This window comes from Paramormyrops kingsleyae, chromosome 25 (genome assembly GCF_048594095.1).
Source record: "Paramormyrops kingsleyae isolate MSU_618 chromosome 25, PKINGS_0.4, whole genome shotgun sequence".
Classification (NCBI taxonomy): Eukaryota; Metazoa; Chordata; class Actinopteri; order Osteoglossiformes; family Mormyridae; genus Paramormyrops; species Paramormyrops kingsleyae.
In genome coordinates, this window is record NC_132821.1 from 24,592,214 (window position 1) to 24,610,817 (window position 18,604).

At 39.4% G+C, this 18,604-nt stretch overlaps 1 protein-coding gene across 1 annotated transcript; it reads left to right on the plus strand.

Moving 5' to 3' along the window:
• Positions 1-4,901: 4,901 nt before the first annotated feature.
• On the plus strand, positions 4,902-7,404 carry pou4f2 (POU class 4 homeobox 2). Its single transcript, XM_023799435.2, has 2 exons — positions 4,902-5,675; positions 5,976-7,404. Exons 1-2 carry the CDS (start codon positions 5,475-5,477, stop codon positions 6,909-6,911), a joined length of 1,137 nt encoding a protein of 378 aa, XP_023655203.1. The 5' UTR covers positions 4,902-5,474; the 3' UTR covers positions 6,912-7,404.
• Positions 7,405-18,604: the final 11,200 nt, after the last annotated feature.

Consider the following 18,604-nt stretch of genomic DNA (forward strand, 5'->3'; position numbering starts at 1 on the left):
GGATAAAACACGTGCTAATGACGTGCATGTTAATTATGCGCATGTTGATGATGCACCTAGGCGGAGGCCAGCAGTATTGACGAATTGATATATATTTCAATACTAATTGCGCTACAATAATTAGTTCAGGACTGTGACCCGCACTGTGTGCACGATCTAGTATACTTTGTGCATTAATATCTTTGCTTTTTGGATAACTGGCTGCATCAAGTGTATATTTTTGACCAAGAAGTTGTGTATCAGCGGCAGGCTGAAAGCAAGTATTAATTTTTTCTAAATATTTTCTGCTCTTATTTTACATTTCTTTCGGTTGTACGCTGATTCACATACATATGACGACAATCCTTTTATGCCCGGGCCTTTGGGTCTTTCTCCTCGTTAATGTCAGCAGGTGAAAGGCGTGGATTCCCGAAAGACTCTGCAGTGACTAAACAACAAGATATACTAGCGAGTCAGCTGATGACTCAAGGTGACTGACAACACTAAGGTCTACAGTTAAAGAAAGCCACGGCGGTGTGCTTTTTTCAGATTCTTAGCTTTCTGTCTGCTTTACAAGATACTCCATGCGGCACCAGGCGAGGCCTCTGAAACTGACACATTTTAGAGACTGGTGAGCTTTTCAAATCCCACACCCATGTGTCAACCCCGCACCTTCTGTCCTGGGCCTGGTCCTGAGAGCTGGTCAATTCACTAGCCATTGTTGGGGGAAAAATCACTAATGCTGCAGATGTCTCCACTGTCACCACGTTCCTTGATTAGTTACGCACCAGAGATGCAGATCTCGATGATGCTCCCATTGCTTCAGACTTCAGAGCTGATGTCTTTGTTCTAAAAGGAGTTTTAGAAATAAAATCATAGTATAATCTCACCGAATGCTGTTGAAATTGTCATTTTAATTTTAAACAAACAAAAAAATAGATCGTTAAACATTGAACAATTTAATGTAAAATTATTGGAACTATTCAAATTTGTTTGAAGTAATTTCCATTATTTTATGTTGACAGTGTTGTCTAAATAACACTGTTGGGGAAATATATGGCCATTTTCGCAACAATGGAAGGTTCTGATATTTACATTTCTGTTTGCCTCCACCCAGCATGAATAACATAGTATGAACAAGCACAAAAAAGCAGAGACATCTTCAGATACATCAGCCATCTAAAAAGCAATTCCTGTCATCCCCGGTGCTAGGACAGAGCTTACAGGATCAGCTGGTGAGCAACCACTGAATGAATGAATGAATGAATGAATGAATGAATGAATGAATACAAAAATTCCTTCACCAAGAAGCAAAAATGCTACAGCCTTCATGTGCATATCATCTTTTGTGTGTCTGGGTGTTGGCGTGTGTGTGTGCGTCTGTGTGTGTGTGTGTGTGTGCCTGCATGTGTGTGTGTGTGTGTGTGTGTGGGTGCCTGCCTCTGTGTGTGTGTGTGTGTCTGGGCACGTGTGTTTTTTGAAAAAGCTACCGGCAGTTACCTTGTTCACGGCACAAAGGAAATGTGTCAGAATAAAAGACTGTCTCTGGTGGTCTTTGCACCATAATTGGGATTGTTAACGTGGAGGAGATCCTGGGGGAGACATGCTCTTCTTTTGGCGTAAAGTACATATGCAGTTCAGCATCGCACCTTCCAGCTTTCATAAGCCAAACACAAAGAAGTCACCTGTGTGAAATCAAGCGGTGTTTAATCTCACTTTTTTTTTTTGCATTATTGTGCGCGGTGTAAATACAATTGAGTTTAGAAATAATTTTCATCATCTGAAAGCTCTTGAGGGAATCTTCAGAATGCCCCCCAGTGTTAAAAACACGTGGAAAAATAACAGAAAGGGCTCATGTTTACAGTGAAGGGGACAAAATTTTGATATACTTGAAAAAATGAGAAAATATCTACACCTGAGGTGAAGAAGTAGGAAAGGCTGTCACATTTGGCCTGCATTCTGGTCCGAGGGTATTATCATACATCCATAATCATCATTTTGTGGTTATTTTGATTGTTCGTAACTCATTTTGTTGAGTGCTGAAGGGACGCCCGCACTGATGTCACATTAATGTGTTTTTCTTATTTCTCTTTCATTCTTACGCAGTACCGCTCCTAGCCAAGGTGGCGCCCTAGGCGAGGACCACCGCCAGCGCCCCCCGTTCGGGACAAAGCGAAATTGGCTGGCAAGTTGGCGCCCCCCCTTCCCCCACAGAAGCTGGCATCCTGTAGGCGTCCGCCTATGTCACCTGTTCTTATGAATAAACACAGACGATAATGTTTGTCAAGGTCTCGAATCTGGCGACATGAGAAATACATCTGTGCAACTTCAGAAAGGAGTGACATATTCTGGAATAATATGGTTGGAAAGTTTCCGTTCTTCTTCCTACCTAATAGTTTTTCAGTGATCTGTAATAATGATTTAGCCTCTATGGATTTTCACATTTACCATTCCAAGAAAGTAAAAAAACAAAAAAAACAACAACGGTGATTAAAATAACTGAAGACGCGGAGAACTTTCATTCAAATTAAACAAATAATGCGAATTTCATTCAACATCGTGTTATCATTGTCGTTAAACGCTTTTGCCCGCTGCATCTATAGTAACACCAGCAGAACCTTCTAATAATGAATAATGGGGCGCAACAGTGCGGAAGATTCGGGTTAAACAGACCAATGACACGCTCAGCCATGTGGAACATCGGGCTTCCATAACTGCACGGATCGTAATTGTAGAATCAAAGCAGTACGCTATCCGAAATAAATAGGAAATAGTAGCGGGCCTATTATTATTGCAATAAACGCATTTTTAGCATCCGTTCATCTCTTCTCTTTAGATATAATTAATGATTCTCACTACATTACCATTCTACAAAAAATACAATGTTATAGTCCATTATTTCATGTGGCAGCAAAATCGGTATAGTTTTTACCTTGGGATAATGCGTTACCCAAAGTCCGCTCTGGATGAATATAATTGAATGATACTGACGTAGCGCAGAAAATGCACTTCAAAGACCAGTTCCGTGAGAGGTAGGCAAGCCGATTGATTTATTTTACTTAAGATACACTTTTTGCGTGTTTCATTGTGAATGAAATTTTCATACACCGATTTAAGGGTATTGAAATATGAATGATTTCGTTAAAGTTTGATCATAAATCAGTCTGTCGGGTAGCCTGTATGCGAGAAGACACCGATGCCCCCCTTGTATGTCTTCAAAAAGCGGTTAATTCCGCTTGAGAGGTAAATCATCCCGCTGGCACGTATCACTGAGAAATTAGATGTGCTAACGGTGTACTGATGGTCTTGTTCCTGCCGCCTTCAAGCATGAAAACCGAGTCTCAGACCCACGTTCTTAACAGACATAGAGCTGTAGTGTGTCGTAAGAGTAGATCAAGTATGGCCAGCCCCCTTGCAAGACACATTGAGTTTTCCAGCTACCTTCATAAAATAGACGTCAGGATAACTCCCGAACACTTCGTTTTTTACATTTGCAATTTTAAAGCCAATAATTGTCTGGTATTAGGCTACATGCTAATGTAGTTGATAGTTTTATGCTGGCTTGTGCAGATATAAATGTATATATATGTGTGTGTGTGTGTGTGTGTGTGTGTGTAAGGTGGCATGATCGGTTTGCGCGAAAATGACCCCGTGCTTAATTCTTAACATCGATAATCCCTATAAGAGTTAACAGCACAGTGTAAATTTATCTGTGAAACATAACAGAAATGTAGATATCATAAATGATGCCTCTGGAACTGCCGTTGTTTTCCGATTATACTGTTACTGGTTTTATCGCAATACACCGACATGGTATAGTAACATCTTTAACTAAATGTAACCTTTGTTTTATCTTTAATATACTAGGTGATACATACAAAATACATACATCTATACATTAAAAGTGTTATATAAACGTATGTTTTACAGTTTTATGCTGGTGTTAGTAATGGCACTTAATCAACAGTTTTTAAAATCAATTAGCTGATCCAAAAGATTCAAACAGATTATAGAAAATTAGATAACCACGTTAATTACAATATGATTAAAGGTTTTTAATTATATCACTGATTAAATGCCCTAATTAGAGCCAAGATATGATAATAGCCCGCTGCGACAAGTATGTCATTTTATTGGGTTTGAAATCAAATCAAAGACTTTTAAAAATCCACTTCCCGTTGTCATTAATTTAAAAATCCCATACAAAGCCTTTTTACAGTAACATATATTTCATAATACGTAGCCGTAAGTAAATCGACATAACCAAATTTCTTTACATATTCATTATAAAAACTAATAAATTCGTCAAGATGAATTAATCACATAAAATAAGATAAGGCGTAGCAGATTACTTATTGAAAAGCTGTTTCACAATATTAAATGAAATTTCAGTCTAATAATACATTCCTGGCAAGGACATAATTTACTTAAAGATTGTTGTTCCACCTCTTTCAATTGCTTTTTGTGTCATAATGAAATTGTACTTCGGCTTTTAACTTTGATTTATGTCGGTCAGTCGCTAGATAAACCTATTGGTAATTATGCGTACATTTTTTCAGTAATTGCCTCTCCAAATCCTCTGTAATAATAATAATAATAATAATAATAATAATAATAATGTCATACGCTTAGTTTTGGTATATAATCCTAATAATTTAATCGCAGGGAAACAATACTTGCTTTAGCCATTTGAAATGAATGTCTTGTCGAGGACTGCCCATGCGCAGTCCCCAGTGGCCCTTGTGGCTAATGAAGAACAATAAATCATGAAAGGTTTTTCAGGTAGAGTCGAGAGAGAGAGAGAGAGAGAGAGAGAGAGGGAGGGAGAGAGAAAGAGACTGAAAGAGAGAGAGGGAGGGCGAGAAAGAGGAAGGGAGAGAGAGAGAGAAACAGTCTGCCCTTCGCCTCAGAGAAGAAGCAGAACGAGTCCCCGCCGCATTAAAGTCGAAGTCTCGATACTCTCACCTAATCATTTAATTAAAATAATTGTTGAACCGAAAACAGAAAATGTCAAAGACCGGGATTTTGCAAACCAATGTTTAGGAAATACAAAGGAGGGGAAAAAAGAAGAAAACTTTTCATGCCACTTATTTTTCATGCCGTCATCCATGAAGAGCTAACAAAAACATCGCCGGCGAAAAAAAAATTAAAGCAGTAAAGACTGCTTTAAAAAACTGAAAGGAAATAAGATAGGAGGTGAGCATATTTGGGGGGGGGGTCGTCGCATGCCACAGCCGTAGCGTCAGAGCCGCTTGGTTGCACCGCCTTTGCACGCGACATCACCCCGGCAAAAACAACGACTCTTTTTGGAGTCCCCGAGACCTGTAGATAATTTAAGCTGTGCTAAACACAGACAAAACAGACCATTGCTCGCCGACAATAGTTATTGCACAGTTAGTCGAGACTTCGGCAAGCGACTGCGCTCCATCTCCAGTCGAAGAGGCGGAGCCTTAACTTATTAAAAGGAACTTGTCTTTGCCCGATCGCCTGCAAATATGATGATGATGTCTCTGAACAGCAAGCAGGCATTCACCATGCCACATACCACCTTGTCCGAACCCAAGTATTCCAGTTTACATTCTTCTTCATCTTCGACTTCGAATGTGCCGTCGTCTTCCTGTTCTGCTAGACACAGTAGCACGATCAGCAGCAGCAGCTCAGAGGCGATGCGTCGAGCGTGTCTCCCAACCCCACCGGTACGTATTCTGCATAATCACCGCTTAAAGGCACATTTTGACAGCCCACTTTTTTGCTTGATGTTTTTTTCATGTCTGCACAGCAAATCACCCAACACCTCCATTTTTTCCTCCCAACTTATGTATTCAGTCGGGTTTGCCTTTCGTATTAATTTTTATGACCTGGGATGTTGCATGTGTCTTGTTTTGTGCGTTCTTTTTTAGGATTTCTTTTTTTACATTCTGGAAATGTTTTAATCCGAAGAGTGGAGAGAGAATTCCCTGCTGACAGTAATGTGTGCATTCTATTTGCAATTGCAGAGCAATATATTCGGAGGTCTGGATGAGAGTTTGTTGGCCCGCGCAGAAGCTCTCGCGGCGGTGGATATAGTCTCTCAGACCAAGAGTCACCATCACCCTCCACATCACAGTCCTTTCAAGCCGGACGCAACTTACCACACCATGAACACTCTCCCTTGCACCTCCTCGTCTTCTTCTTCTTCCTCCGTACCTATTTCTCACCCTTCCGCTCTGGCCGGCCACCACCACCATCACCACCACCATCACCATCATCAACCACACCAGGCTTTGGAGGGAGACCTTCTGGATCACATCACCCCGGGACTGGCACTCGGGGCAATGGCAGGGCCTGATGGATCGGTTGTTTCCACACCGGCTCATCCCGCCCACATGGCAGGCATGAACCACATGCACCAGGCAGCGATCAACATGGCTCATGCCCACGGGCTGCCTTCCCACATGGGCTGCATGAGCGACGTGGACGCCGATCCCAGAGACTTGGAAGCGTTTGCCGAAAGGTTTAAGCAGAGACGTATCAAACTCGGGGTAACCCAAGCGGATGTGGGTTCGGCGCTGGCCAACCTGAAGATTCCAGGTGTTGGCTCTCTCAGCCAAAGCACCATCTGCCGATTCGAGTCGCTCACGCTGTCCCACAATAATATGATCGCCTTGAAGCCGATTCTACAAGCGTGGCTGGAAGAGGCGGAGAAATCACACCGAGAGAAACTGAACAAACCCGAGCTCTTCAACGGGGCAGAGAAGAAGAGAAAGCGTACTTCAATAGCGGCGCCCGAGAAAAGGTCATTAGAAGCTTACTTTGCCATCCAGCCCCGTCCTTCCTCTGAGAAAATTGCAGCGATCGCAGAAAAGCTGGACCTCAAAAAGAATGTGGTTCGGGTCTGGTTCTGCAACCAGCGACAGAAACAAAAACGAATGAAATACTCTGCATGCGTCTAACACGAGCACTTGCGTTAAAAAGAACAATGAAGGCTGAAAAAAACATACTGTCTTAAGACGATTTGTAAAATATTTCTTAGCTCACCGTTTTTTCAATCATCCATGACAAACAGAACTTTTCATTATGTTCGAAGTGACTGAGAATAAAAAAAAACTTTCTCCTCTTTACCCAGAAAGGATGTGGAATCATTGTAGAAGATCGTTTGACAGAACAAGTAAGAACGTTTGTTTTCCCCACTTACTATGCTACACCGTTTTGTCAGTAAAATTCAACTTGTTACGCTTAAATAACCGTAAAAATGGTGATTTACGGAATCTGATGATTTCAGGTATAATATTATAGTAGCTAGATACAGTGATAACACAAATGATAACAATAATATTATTGTTGAACTTGACGAACGTGGTGTAATTTCAGCTGAAATTCTTCGCGGGCACTTAGGCATTATTATTATTATTATTACTATTATTATTATTATTATTATTGCATCTATTCTCCCCGTATAATAAGATCTGGTGTAGTTTGAAGTGACGATGCCAACAACCACAGCGCAACGACAGAAAATGCACTTCCGGCATCATTAGATTTCTGCCAAACACACCTTGTAAATTATTAAAATAACTGCCATCTACTTAATTTTGAGTTCGGTGTAATTAATTTCATGCATTTGGTTTAAGGGGTGTTTGATGGCTAACGAATCGCTGAAAAACTTACAAAAATGCTTGGAATATTATTAGAAATTTATTTGCTATAAAATAACACAGTTTGTGCGTAGGGGTATTTTTACGTCATTATTCGATCATATTGTGTAGATATGTAAAGAGCGAATCAAATGTTTGAAAATAATCGGTTTATTTGGCCAAATATGACTTTTATTGGTTGCAATACTACTGCACTACTGCGTGGGTCTCATTCTTATAAACTATTTATTAAGTGAGGTAATGTTTACTTCATTACATATTTATTGGGATTCCCTACTATCCAGTTTTGCTTGAGAAAATCAAATTCTGACAGCAAGCAAAACATGGTGTATTCGACAGGGAAAGTACAGCGAAAAACGTGTCAAAATATTTTGTCGTTTCTCATAAGGTATGAAATGGGACGATTAAGATATATATTAGATAGCTTACTCTTTTTAAATTATTTTTAATGTATGTTTCTTGGTATTTATTTGTATAAAATATCCGCGTATCATCATTACGTCGTTGGTTGTTAAATCACTTTGTTTAGTAATGTTTTCTTGATGGAAAAAGAAGACGGTTTTCATGGACGTATACTTGTATTATGTAAATATTTCATTGAACCAGTCGATGCACACAAATATATGCGTACAGATTTTTGCTGTATTACTGTTTTAGCAGAGATAATTTGACGGATTACATTCTGTATTGTCTGATGCTTTTAGTTATTTGTCGAATTACATTTATTTAGTACATTTATGTATTTTGAGTTATTTGAGTATTGAATTGCAATATGTGTTTCATTAAAGAAATAATTTTAACATTTTATTGGAATGAAGTTTTCACTGAGTTTAATTTCCAGGTGTAATTATGAAATGGCATTTTAATAGCTGACTCGCATCTGCAAAATCATTAGCGTTATTAATCTACGGAAAAACTGGGAATTATTTTAATCGGGTTGCAGCCACCTGAAAAATATTTCAGGTTAAATAATTTATGTCGCACTTTTCTTGGGATAAAGGTGTTGCTGAGCGAATATGATGTTTTTAATGATGCCGAAGAATTGAGTTTTGTGGTAATGTGTATGTATTTTCCATAAAATCACCGACTTTGATCAAATTTTTGATCGGCATTGATTTTGAGTAGTTCATTTAAGGCCCAACCCGTATAAAACTGATGTTTTGTTTTTTTTTTTTTTGAGGGAGAGAGAGGGTGAGAGAGAGTCAGGCAGCTTCTGGTGTCTTACCTGAGAGCAAATGCTAATATTCTATTAGAGTCCAATCAGAGAGTCTATAGAGATCTCGATAAGTCCCCGGAGCGTATCGCTGCCAGATGTCAGAGCCCCACAAAAGCACCTTCGCCTGCCAACGTGATGATCTTTATATAAATACACAGCCAGCATTCCATTCCAATAATAGCATGAGCAAGCGTTCTGAATTCTGCTTCTTTTTGGTAGTTAATAGTAACCCCCAGAAAAAAAAGCTGTATTTATATGTGGATTTAAGCACTGTTTTTATTAACCGTCCACTTCGGGAATAAATATGATTCAGGATGCGTCACAGAAAAAAAACGATCGTTTTAAACATCAGTTCAGCACCACGGACAGCTATATTCATAGGGAAAGCGGCCACACCTGAGGTCGTTGGGTTTGCCGCTTCTGTCATCCTCTTCAAACACTGCTGGTTATTACCGCGTTAATTTCTGTGTATTATCAACGCAATAGTTTATATATAGGCGAAGGCACACTATAATTCGGCAGTAATGTGTTGCTTAAGTAGTCTCTGCTGCCAAAGCACATCAACCTATTCGTAAAAAGTCAATATTTATATTTATACCAGCGTTCTATTCACTTACTACCTCTTAAAATATAAAACTGCTAAAAAATCTGTCAAAAAAAGATCCCAAACAAACATTTCTTAAAGACATCGGGACCTATAATGAAAATATCGGATGGAAATATTAACCTATACATTCAGAAATCTTTATATGAATATAATAGCGACTATGAATCATTTATGTTCAAAATGATAAACAATGACACCGGCGAACACAATAACAGGTCTTTAGAAAATTCAGGCCGTATGGACTATATATGATACGTTACCGAACATAGTTTTAATTATAATTTGTATGATCACTGAATCATTGTTTCTCAGAAAGAAGTTAAAATCTAATATACTTAAAAGTAAGTAGAGAATAGTATTGTAATATCACAAAAGAATTTTCACATCTGGTTTAGGCGAAAGGTTACCAAGATAGTTAAAGAACATAGGAATTACTCAGAATTACTTATTGCCGTGAAAGTCCAATGTTTTATCAGATACAATCATCATCCTTCCAGTGACTGGTAGTAATTTTTGCACATCTCCTAAATGAGCCATTCACTTAATGCGCTAATATGAGCGAATTATTAAATTACACAGCGAATTATGAAAACCAGATAATTACGGGGAGTAAGTAAGTAATCATTAGTTATCTCTGTTAATTACTGTCGGTCAGGGAGAGCTGAGATGTGAAATTCTCCGCGGGAATTGAAATTAACTTTGTGCGCTGAGTCTCCCCGCTTGACATCCGTACTCTGCGCGAGATTACGCCAGTTCCCTAGCGATACTGCTCTTTATTTAATTCTGATAGGAGCTGAGAAAAAAAAAATCAATTTAGCTTATTTAATATTAATTCTACGTTTAAGCATAAATACAAACATGGATCGGCCTATACGCATATTTAAAGTATATTTTTAAAAGAATATTATTAATTTCTATTTTAGAGATTTGATAAGTATAAGGACTTAAAAGCTACTAACGCGTATATACTCTCAATTTGTTAAGAGTGAAACGTTTATATTTCATCTTGGTTGATTTCGTTTTAAGTTGTAAAGAAAGACCGTTGTCGCGTGGTTGGTAAAGGAAGGCCAGCATCTCTCCCCTTTGTTATAATTAGGCCCTCTGTTTTATTTTCCTCTTTTCCCTTAACATTTTCCCCTTTCACTGGGATGCTGATGAAAATTTAATGAAGCCTGGGACTGTCGGAGCTCCGCCTGGGGACCAGAGAATAGAATATTTTAACTGTACATTTACACCAAGCGTCTGCCTTCAAAGACGTGACTGCTCTCAAATTAGAAGAACCACAGGCCAGAAATTGAATTCGAGACAATACAATCCTTTATTTATCTTTTTTTTATTATTATTATTTTGAATGCCATCACGGTATTACCTGCTACAGTACCCTTGATGTTGTTTATTTATTTTTTCGTTTGTAAATTTGGCTAGCAGATTTCCAGTAGTTGGGTGATTCTGATGTTTTTAATAGAGTCGATTCAATATTAATTACCACCCGTTGTTATAAAAATGTGAAGTGTTTTACAGAAACTGATCGATGGAGCCGAGACTGCAGCGATAAGAGAAATGGGCGGGCAGTATTTCTTTACACTGCACCGGTGAGTACAACATACGTGGTGTAGTTCTTTTCTGCTATTTGTTAGTTTTTTCTCTGCTCCTTTGCGTGCGTGGAAATTTGCAAATGCTATTCGTCGGAAGACGGGAAAGGCAGCGTGCGTCCTGCTCTTTCTCTCGATATGGCCATATCACACATTGCACGTACTCGCTCAGCCACTCACGCGCTCACGCGCCGAGGCGCGCACGTGGTAATATTTCGGCATTTCACGCTCATTGAGGGAATATATTTTATTGACATTGGATTACCAACTGTTCTCTATTCCTAGATGACAAAGGGGAAATTTGTGGCGAGAAATGCATTTTATTAATAACGTCTATTTAAATTCTACAGCTCTGAATTATCTCTCCGACTGTATGCTCTGGAGGACCCAACACATAATTATTCCTAAAAATCATGGGCAACGAGAGGATTCAAGCGCGCGGAGGTAAACCTTCAAGTTAATAAGTTTTATTGTGCTCAGATATTTTAGTAACACTATGAAACAGGTTGTACTGCAAAGCTTAGCTCCCTCGAAGGAATAATTTCCTATATTTAAGTTCTGTACCACGGTACATTTAATACTGAACTAATTTCCCCGTGGCAGTTGATCAGGAACAATTTATTACATTTTTCCAATTGGTCTGTGAGCAGGGAGAATTCGTTATACCTTGCGTCTGTCCACCGGTTGGGGCTGGTTCACCAAAAGCATCGCTGAGTCAGTTACACAGGCTCGCCATGGAGCAGACATTTCCTTTATTTTATACACAGTGTGTTTTGATTCACTGAGCGATAGGGGAATGCAGTTTTGACACAAAATACCCAAGCGATATTCTTCGGTTAACCACCAACGGACAATAGCGATAAATTATAATACTACTCCTGAGCAGGCGTCAAAAGACAAATCCATGGCAGTAGGTTGGGATAACATGTATAAGGTGATATAAATAAAGATAATGCTTTGTTATGAATATGGATCAGTAGCACTGGAATAAAATAAAATACGATATATTCCATATTAAAAATAAAATCGCACACATATTAAAAATGTCTGACATCGTGAAATTAAAACATTTTAGCAGAATTTGAGTGTGAAATCGTGTATTAGTAAAACATATAGTAAATATATAACGAAAATATATTCATTTACAATCTTGCACAAAAGTGGGTATAACCTGAAAACGACGAATTTTGCCAGTGTCTGAAGGCCTTTTGATGTTACGTAATCTTGAATTATTCCGTTTCAGTTTATTATATGTAACACGTCCCTTTGGGGAAAAAAACACTACATTTGCCAAGATTACAAAATAAGTAACCATTTATAGCAACGGTAGATTTCCTCGCTAAATATTAAAAATGATGATTCCAATAAAAAATAAATCACGCAGACAGGCCTAGATTTAATTCAAAAACGTCACGTTGGACCGGAAATGTAACTGACGTAACACATATAGGCCTACAATACACAACGTAAAGCCCATTGTATGGTAAGGAATATTAATTGTTCACATAAGTATTATTTTATTTTATTATAATCAAGTTTAAGGATTAATGCGACAGTTCATTACATTATGGCGGTCAAACACCCGTAGGCCTATAACGTCATCGTCTTTTCGTTATCATAACATTTCCGCCTGGAAAAAGGTTTATAGTTTCGTTAAACTTTTTGTGCCACTGGCAAATACTTCGTCTTTATTCTAAACAAGGAAAATATATAATAAATGCTGTATAAAATAAAATTAAGAATTTGGAATGGTTATCCTACAAAGGGTCGCGCAAAACAGTGGTGTACATGTTTGCATCGGTGACTCTGTGTCTCTGTCACAGTACACTAAATAATAAAACGAGCCATTTTACTGCATCAGTGTGGAAAGACAGATGTTTAGGAGCATTAACATCAACGAGACAAGTTATGTCCCACTTGGCTGACTGGGGAGCGAGCTCTCTCCGTGAGTGCTTGATGTTGGCAGGAACTTTGATTTGATCTGCCACTGATGTCGAAAGGCTAACCAGAGTTGTAGGGGCCGGCCTTGTGGTTTTATCATGCCCAGTAATGATAGTGGTTAGTTATACTACCAGTATACTCATCATCAACGTCATCATCATCGTCGTCTTCATTACCTTTATCGGCATGGTCGAATTTTGAACAAATAGCAGAGCCGTACGCGAGACAAACAAGAGGAAACTGCTCTCAGAATTATTGACGTAATGACTGCTAGCGAATTACTCAAATTGCACCAACAGGTGAAGTAATATTTTGATATTTTGTTAACACATGATTAAAATATTTGTAGCAGCCATTAAACGTAAGTAAATTCAGCTTGCCTCTAGGTGCGTTACACTTTACGTCTTTTATGATTTTCTGGGTGATGTTCCGGTATTTCCACATAATTTACTCATTTTGATTTCACGCCATATAGGTATGTGGAACTGGTTCCCAAAAGAACTTTTCATACAAGGACTCACATGAAGACAGCTTCACAATAAAACAGCACTCCATGCGATTCTGCTAAAGACAGCACTTGATTATCGGTTTAATTTTAATCTATTTAAAACAGATTATGCAGTTATGCATCCAAGCCAGGTACCTGAACGGCTTAAGTAGCCTAATAATCCTTAATGACGGTAATCGTAGTTCGAATTCATGCTTGCAACAAATTGCCTACACGTTCTAAAATTAATAAATTATAGGCGTTAAGGGCATAGCAAGATGTACTGGAGCGACAGTCGACTATTTAAAACGGAGCATAAGTGATTCTGGGATCTCGCTTTAAGCCTCAGAGCGCGTGGTTCACTACTGGGCTCTGAACGCCACCGAACACGTGACGACACAAAGAATGAATGCGATTAACGCTGGTTTAATCTCACAAAAGCCTCGAAGGCAGCTTTATGTCGCAACTGCGGTCTTTAGATCAAAACCTAAGATCCTGAAAAGGTGAAGACATTTCACGCCACGGGTCACTCTCGTCCTCCGGTGGGACTGGGTTGGCACACATCCGGATGCACAGGGTGCACAGCAAATGAGTGAGATGTACTGAAGACCGGGCATCAGGTAGCCAAATAGGGAGGTGCTGGCACTGTCTCGATATATATGTTCACGCAGTTGACAACCCCGCTCCGCTGCGAATCTATTAATCATGCCCACAAAGAGTGCCAGCATCGCAGGGCTCTCTTCAGCTTTCAGTTTATACAGAACAGAATCATTTACATAAAGTCCTTAAGGCAAATAACTGTTGGGGGCTCTAATTTATATCTGATCGAAAATTAGCCGTCATTATGCGTTCCATTAGCAGCGTCTTTAATGTGCTTCTAAGCGCCATTTGTCAAGCAGCTAGTTATAATATCCTTCAAGTCTTTAAAGTTGAGAGCTCATTAAAGACCGTGTGCCCTGTTATTGATGCTATTTTACACAAAAAAAATCAGTATGGGACCACGCATTAAAGGGCCTTTTTCCTCTTTTCCAAATGTAAAATTGTTCAGTGAAAACACGACGCTGCTGAATTTCACGTTGTGTAACAAGGCGAAAAATAATCTGCATACATCCTGTACCCAATCAAACGTTACGTCATCTTAAGTTTTGCAGTATCACAGACGCCCGGTAATAAAAACAACCAGAATTCCGAAATGCACTGGTGTCAAAATTAGCGCTTTGTATAGGAAGATTAAGAGAGAATAACGTTAAACGAGTTAAAGTTTCCGTGGTAATTATGGTTCCGCAAGGTGAACAACGGTGTATGGGCCGTTCAAGACTGCGGTGGCTATGGCGAAAATTTGAAAAGGAAATAAATGTCTTGGGCCTACCTTTTTTTGCAGCGCCTATAAATTGGTTCACTACAAAACTTTTAAGGCGTTAAACATTTTTTTGTTTTCAGGCCCGAAACAGCAAAAATAAGTATTGAAAAACGTAGGTAAGACAGCGTATGGTCCGTCATAGACCGCTTTATTACTGAAAAGGTCATAAGTTACTGATCATCATCTGTAGCCTATAATTAGGAAGCACGCGTTTAGCGCCAGTGGGTGGGAGTTATAATTTTATTATTGGTTAAAACCCAGTGTCCTTATTTTTTCTGCTGATTCCTTCGGGCTAAAGTAATAAAGAGAGTAATTAGAATGCTAAAGACAGATGTAAATAAAAGGAATGAGACAGTGGTGAAGGATGAGGCGCCTGGGTCAGACGCTCATCAAAAAGCCCAGTTGGTAGCAAATGACACGGTTGTCGGTGCCAGAGGCCTCGGGCTAAGGTACGACAAAGTACCGGCGCAATTGGCTAAATTAGCCGGAAAGCGAATTTCGCGAGACAAAACACGGACGTAGGGGTATTAAACAGAAAACACAATATTAGAATTAAATATGATCTTCGGATGTTTTAGTTCATTGTTTTATTACATGAAAATGTATAATTACATGCAGTAGGCCTGTTCGAAGTTTTCGTCATTTTTTTCTATTATTAGTCATTAAAAAATCCAAAACACTACCCCATTTCATGCGTACAAGGTTTCAAAAGTGAATGAAATGTATATATGACCTCCATAATCAAATGTTGCCCTGTTATTGTAAATGACGGGCCAAAAGATGTCACTGATTTTTTTTTTTTTTTTAATTATTATTCATTTAATTGAAAAGTAAAAACGAGAGTAATTCATCTATATATTGTGCTTTAGAGGGTCAATAGATATTGAAAATGAACAATTTGTCCAGATTTTGTGTGAGAATCATATTGTTGGTTGAGAAAAGGTCAGTGCAGTGTGTGTGTGTGTGTGTGTGTGTGTATTATGTTTATATTACATTGTGGGGACCAAATGTTCCCCACTATTTAATAAAAATCTGTTATTTTGACATTGTGGGAACCAATTTTTCAGGTCCCCACAAAAATCTGTGAATGCAATCAAAAAATTAAAAATGCCAAAAGTCTCGTATTTTGTTTAGTTACTTATGGTTAAGGTTAGGGGTGGGTAGGGGTTCAGGTCGTCATGTTGGGATTAGAGTTTTCCCCCATAGAAATGAATGGAGAGTCCCCACAAAGATATAATTATAAACCTGTGTGTGTGTATAAAATTAAATTGAAATATTATCCCTGTACATATTATTTTTCCATCCATCCATCTTCCAGGGCACAAGGCAGAAATTCCCCAGATGAAATGCGAGTCCATTGCAGGGAAGGACATTAAATTTTATTAATACCATCTTAATTGGCCAAATGAAGATGTTACAGCAGTGCTTACCATCGACCAATAAACTTTTTATTCATATGTTTAAATGTTATTCAATTATTTACAAATTTCAACTTTTTCAATTATCGATTTGCATCCCGTTCATGCTGTTTTCAGGAGGAAATATGACAAAAGAACAAAAAAATGCAACTTGAATTAGGGCAGAAGTTCTGGCTGGATCACGCTGTTTTTGCAGGAGGGTGAATTTATTAGGGAAACACAGTGTAGTTCACCCAATTGCTCATCCTGCTTATGGTGGTACGTATCACGAAGACCTTTCTCACCTGGTAACTCAAACAGTTGCCCTTTCGCTTACTGCCCAGTCGCCCCAGATACAGATCTGATGCAATCTCATAATCATTATCCACCCTGAAGAAACCCAGCGTCCAACGCTCGCATCAATTCCAGGCCGAGACAGATCTCAAAATCTGCCATCTTCCCCTTTGTTCTGTCACATTAATGTCTGGTTGGCGTCATTGAAACTGCAGTGCCAGCGAATGGGAAAAGGGGGCGCCGTGGAGACTCTTCCGCTCTGGACGTTCAAATATACGGCAAGGTAAAAGGCTCCTTACCCTGACTCAAGTGTCTCTTTCAATACATTTATGGCGGAGGACCAAGGACCAAGCATAACCCTGAATTAAATTATGGGCCATTAATATGCTGTGGAAGCAGATTTCCATAAATATATGACAGCAGAAAGAACAATGAAAGGAATGCTGCTGACATTTCTGTTTAATTCAGGTTGTTAAATCGCAGACTGAGCAATCTCTGTGACCTAAACAAGGCAGCCTATTGGAGCGGTTTTGGTGCACAGTCAAAATCTGGCAGGTCTTCTTTCAATTGCCGTTCCACAGTGTCGGGCATTTCAGGTCCAGTAGCTATAAATCCAGACCAGGATTTTGTTTCCACCAACCAGTGCAGTACTCTGTGACTGTGACTCTTTATGCATCACTGTTTGGTAGAAACAAAATCTCGGTCTGGATTTGTGGCTTCTGGGCACCGAAATGCCCAGCACTGCCTTTGCTACCCAAGCTTAAATAATAACCAAGAAAGCAAACAACTGAGGAGAAAAAATACAGGCAAAATTTGACATCCATCAATTTTTTAACCAGGGCCTGGGTGTTTGGGCCCCCTAGGGGTGAGATGCCCCCCCCCCCCCACACACAGCAGCAGAAAGCAAATTCTGTCACCTCATTTATGTTAAAACCATTACAGTAGCACAGAGTATCTGCTAAATATGGAAATATTAAAAGTAGTGCAAATGACTGTAAAACCACAGAAGCAGATGAGAGATTTTGTCTAAAATTTTCCCACTTACTCTTTTGCGCCCCCTAGGCGATCACCTATGTTATGGGCCGACTTTTAAGCTCTTGTCCCGGATAGGGTCGCCTACACTGTCAGAAAAAAGGTACAGCCCAATGGTACAAACAGCAGTAATGTACCCCAATGGTACAAAAATGTTCCTCAGAGTCCATTTCTGTACCTTAAATGGTACATTTGCCTACAGCTATAGGGTATAATTGGCAGACCCTTGTGGGTGCAGCCCCAGTGACAAGAAATTGTACCCCCAAAGGTACAAATTGCTACTTTTTTGTTAGAGTGTACAGCTTATCCCATGTAGCACATGGTACAACAGTGTTTCCCAACCCAGTCCTCGGGAACCCCGGACAGTCCACATTTTTGCTTCCTCTCAGCTCCCAGCGCGCCTGTACCAGATATTCGGCGTTTCTGATTGGCTGGGAGCTGGGAGGGAGCAAAAACATGGACTGTCCGGGGTTCCCCGAGGACTGGTTTGGGGAACACTGCAGTACAAAGCAGGGGACACCCTGGACAGGGAACCAGTCCGCATACATGCACACATTCACTATGGGAAATTTAGAGATACCAGTTAACCTAATGGGCTGTCTTTTGAAGATAGAGGGAGCAAGTGGAGAATACAATGAGGCCATGCACACACACAGAGCATAGGTAGGACAGGAACCCACAACCCAGGAAGTAGTGCTGCCTGTAGACCAACCACACTACCCACAACAGTCAAAGACAAGTTTATGGTCATTGTGAACATGCACAAGAAAATGATTTAGCGGGCACACATAGTGCAAGAATCACAAACAGTAATAGTGTTAAAAAGACAGGAGAAGAAAATAACATTAAAAAAAATACAAGAATTACTTGAAAGAGGACATTCCTTTTTCTTAAGACATACTTTTTTAAGAAATATATTCTGCATCAAGTAGAATACACAATGTAGAGGTTAATCGTTACATGGATAACAAATGAGAACATCTTCAGTTATATGGGTGCCCTAATTGGTCATAATCCACCTCTATTAAGCTGTGTTTTCTCCTCGCCAACATTTAAAGACCCGTA